General features: G+C 38.9%; 1 protein-coding gene across 1 annotated transcript in view; it reads left to right on the top strand.

The window, feature by feature from the left end:
* The first annotated feature begins 404 nt into the window (after positions 1 to 404).
* Positions 405 to 2,629, top strand: part of epha8 (eph receptor A8) — a 60,059-nt gene continuing 57,834 nt past the window's right edge. Inside the window, 2 exon segments of the mRNA XM_035662890.1 lie at positions 405 to 455; positions 2,367 to 2,510. Coding sequence (XP_035518783.1) covers positions 420 to 455; positions 2,367 to 2,510 — 180 coding nt within the window. The 5' untranslated portion in view covers positions 405 to 419.

Genomic DNA, 2,629 nt, shown 5'->3' with positions numbered 1-2,629 from the left:
CAGTGAGATTTTAAAATTAAGCTTTTAGATACAGAATATGAGAAAGTGAATGTGAATTCTGAACCTCTTGCAACTGTACAATCTCTGAGGTTTGAAATCGCCACCAGTCATCTTGAAACTTAAACCATACTGTTTGTCTTCTGAGAGATTTAAATATAGCATACCATACAGCTGCCACGCTGGCATGACTGCCTCCTGTGTGACAAGAGGCGTCACATGTTTCATTTGAAGTCGAAGCTAATAATCCTCCGATGTGGTTTGGGAGACACGTAGGCACGGACGATCACGTGGGAAATATAGACAGCAGGCGAATGATTTGCTGCATATGAGTCTGAAAACGTGAACATGTGACTGACCCACCAATGTTTCCCCCTCTCTCTCTTCTCTCTCTCTCTGCACAGTGGGACGCCATTAATGAGATGGACGAGTACTTCAGTCCTATCCACACGTACCAGGTGTGTAATGTTCTCAGTGTACGGTGGGGTGGAGTGTTTTATTAGAATTAATTATTATAAGAACTTCAGTGGAATATATCACTTTGATCCCAGGGAAACTGTGTTTTTTTTTTTTAAACATTAATTGGGTTTGATTTTACAAAACAAACTGTGGATAATTCATCACCAGTTATTTATATTACTGTATTGCATTAAATAATGAAAATAAAGATTATGCAACAATTCCTGCTAGTACAAAAGTTGAGACAACTTTATTTGGTAATTTTTCAAGGTTATGCTTCAGTATTTGCAGTGTTGGTTGGGGCTGTGAGGCGGCGGTTTGCAGGTTGCAGGGAGTGTATTTGGCCAGAAATCCCATCTCAAGTCCTGGGATTCAGCGCTGGTGTTCATTCACTCATTTTTGCTGCTTTCTTTGACATCCAGTATAATTATATCACATACAGTAGCAAGGGCAATAGCCTGGGAATACCGAGGGCATGAGTCCAAGGCCCCCACCAGATAATTTTATATACATAGCCTAATATGATATTGATATCAATATCATTTTTTTTTCCTGATTTTATTGATCACCTATAAAGCACTTCACAGTTTAGCTCCTAGCTACATTGATGAATTGCTGCAACTCTATGAGCCGGGCTGCAGCCTCAGATCCTCGAGCAGGACCCTGCTGGCTGTTCCTGAGTTCAGGCTCAGGACCAAAGGCGACCGTGCTTTTGCAGTCAGAGCCTCTCTGCTCTGGAACTCCCTGCCTGAGGGTCTAAGGCTTGCTGAATCAGTGACATCTTTTAAATCACTTCTTAATCTTAGTTTAATTTCCCATCATGTCTTATCTATTAAATAAGTATTAGTGCTTTTACCATATATTAGCGAGAGGTATTTTATGCTTTCAATTTTGTATCTTTTAATTTACCCCGGTGCGGTTAGTTTTACAATATGTTTTATCTGCTTTACTGATTACTAGTTTACTTTATTGGTACTTAGTTTTACTGATGGAGGTATTTTATTCTTTTAATTTTACCTAACTTCTATATGATTTTATTTCTCTGACTTTATTTTTCCTGATTGCCTCCTGGAATGTTTTTAAGTGTTGTATAATTACAGTTGATTTATTAATATTATTATTATTATTATTATTATTGTTGTTATTATCATTGCTGTTTGAGGTAACTTCATATTACACCAAATACATGGAAACGGTCTGTCCTATTAGGACCCCCCCCAAACTACTACTGAACTGTATCTAATCAAATCACACATATTTTAGGTCAGTCCTTTTGATAACTGCTGTAATATTTTTTCACCTCCATTCACCGAGCCCCTGAGACAGTTTGAAACCTCAGTGGTTCCACCTTCTCTAATGTTCATATATATCCTTTTTCTGAGTGTAGTCCCTTCAGTGCCTTTGACAGTGGGATCTTATAGCAATTTGAAGACTTCACTGTAATGGGCATTTTACAGTTTTCTGACATTTTTAGACCAAAAGATGAATCAATCGATTAATTATCAATTCATACTAAGAATAAAAAATGTAATTATTATTTTAAACTGTGGATAATAAGATCTTAATGTGACTTCAAAGCTTTCCCCAATAAGACTCTGTAGGGATTAATTTAAAAGTGGTTACATTTAAATGGTTTGAAACACACAAAAAACCTCCAACTAGAATGAGCCCATAAAGTATTCAAGAATGGTGGTATTTCACTGTAGGACAAAGCAGCAAATTCCCGCCCAAACATACAGAAGACTTGGCCTCAGTGTGGTCATCTTTAAAACCAAAAACCCAAAAGAATAAATGAGGAAAAAATCCGCCGCTCATAGTTCCTTTAAAGCGCATAATGTTTGTTTTCATTGGGGATGCATGTTGCTGCTTGCTTGCTTGAGTTGCTGATCCTAACACTTACTCTGAATCAGGTCTGTAACGTGATGAGCCCCAGCCAGAACAACTGGCTGAGGACAGTCTGGATCCCTCGAGAGGGAGCGAGGAGGATCTACATCGAGGTCAAGTTCACCCTAAGAGACTGCAACAGCATGCCTGGAGTACTGGGCACCTGCAAGGTAACACACTCAGACAGAGAGCAGAGGGCGGGGGAGCTGGGGGAGGGAATCAGGGGAAGAATGTGTAAGAGAATGAGACTACAGCTCTGTTCCATTTTTTTCATTACATAACTGTTAAA

Source organism: Morone saxatilis, unplaced genomic scaffold (genome assembly GCF_004916995.1).
Source record: "Morone saxatilis isolate NCDOM2014 unplaced genomic scaffold, NCSU_SB_2.0 Contig18, whole genome shotgun sequence".
Taxonomy (NCBI): domain Eukaryota; kingdom Metazoa; phylum Chordata; class Actinopteri; family Moronidae; genus Morone; species Morone saxatilis.
Note: the sequence above shows the minus strand (reverse complement) of the source record. Positions and strands in the feature narration are given on the sequence as shown.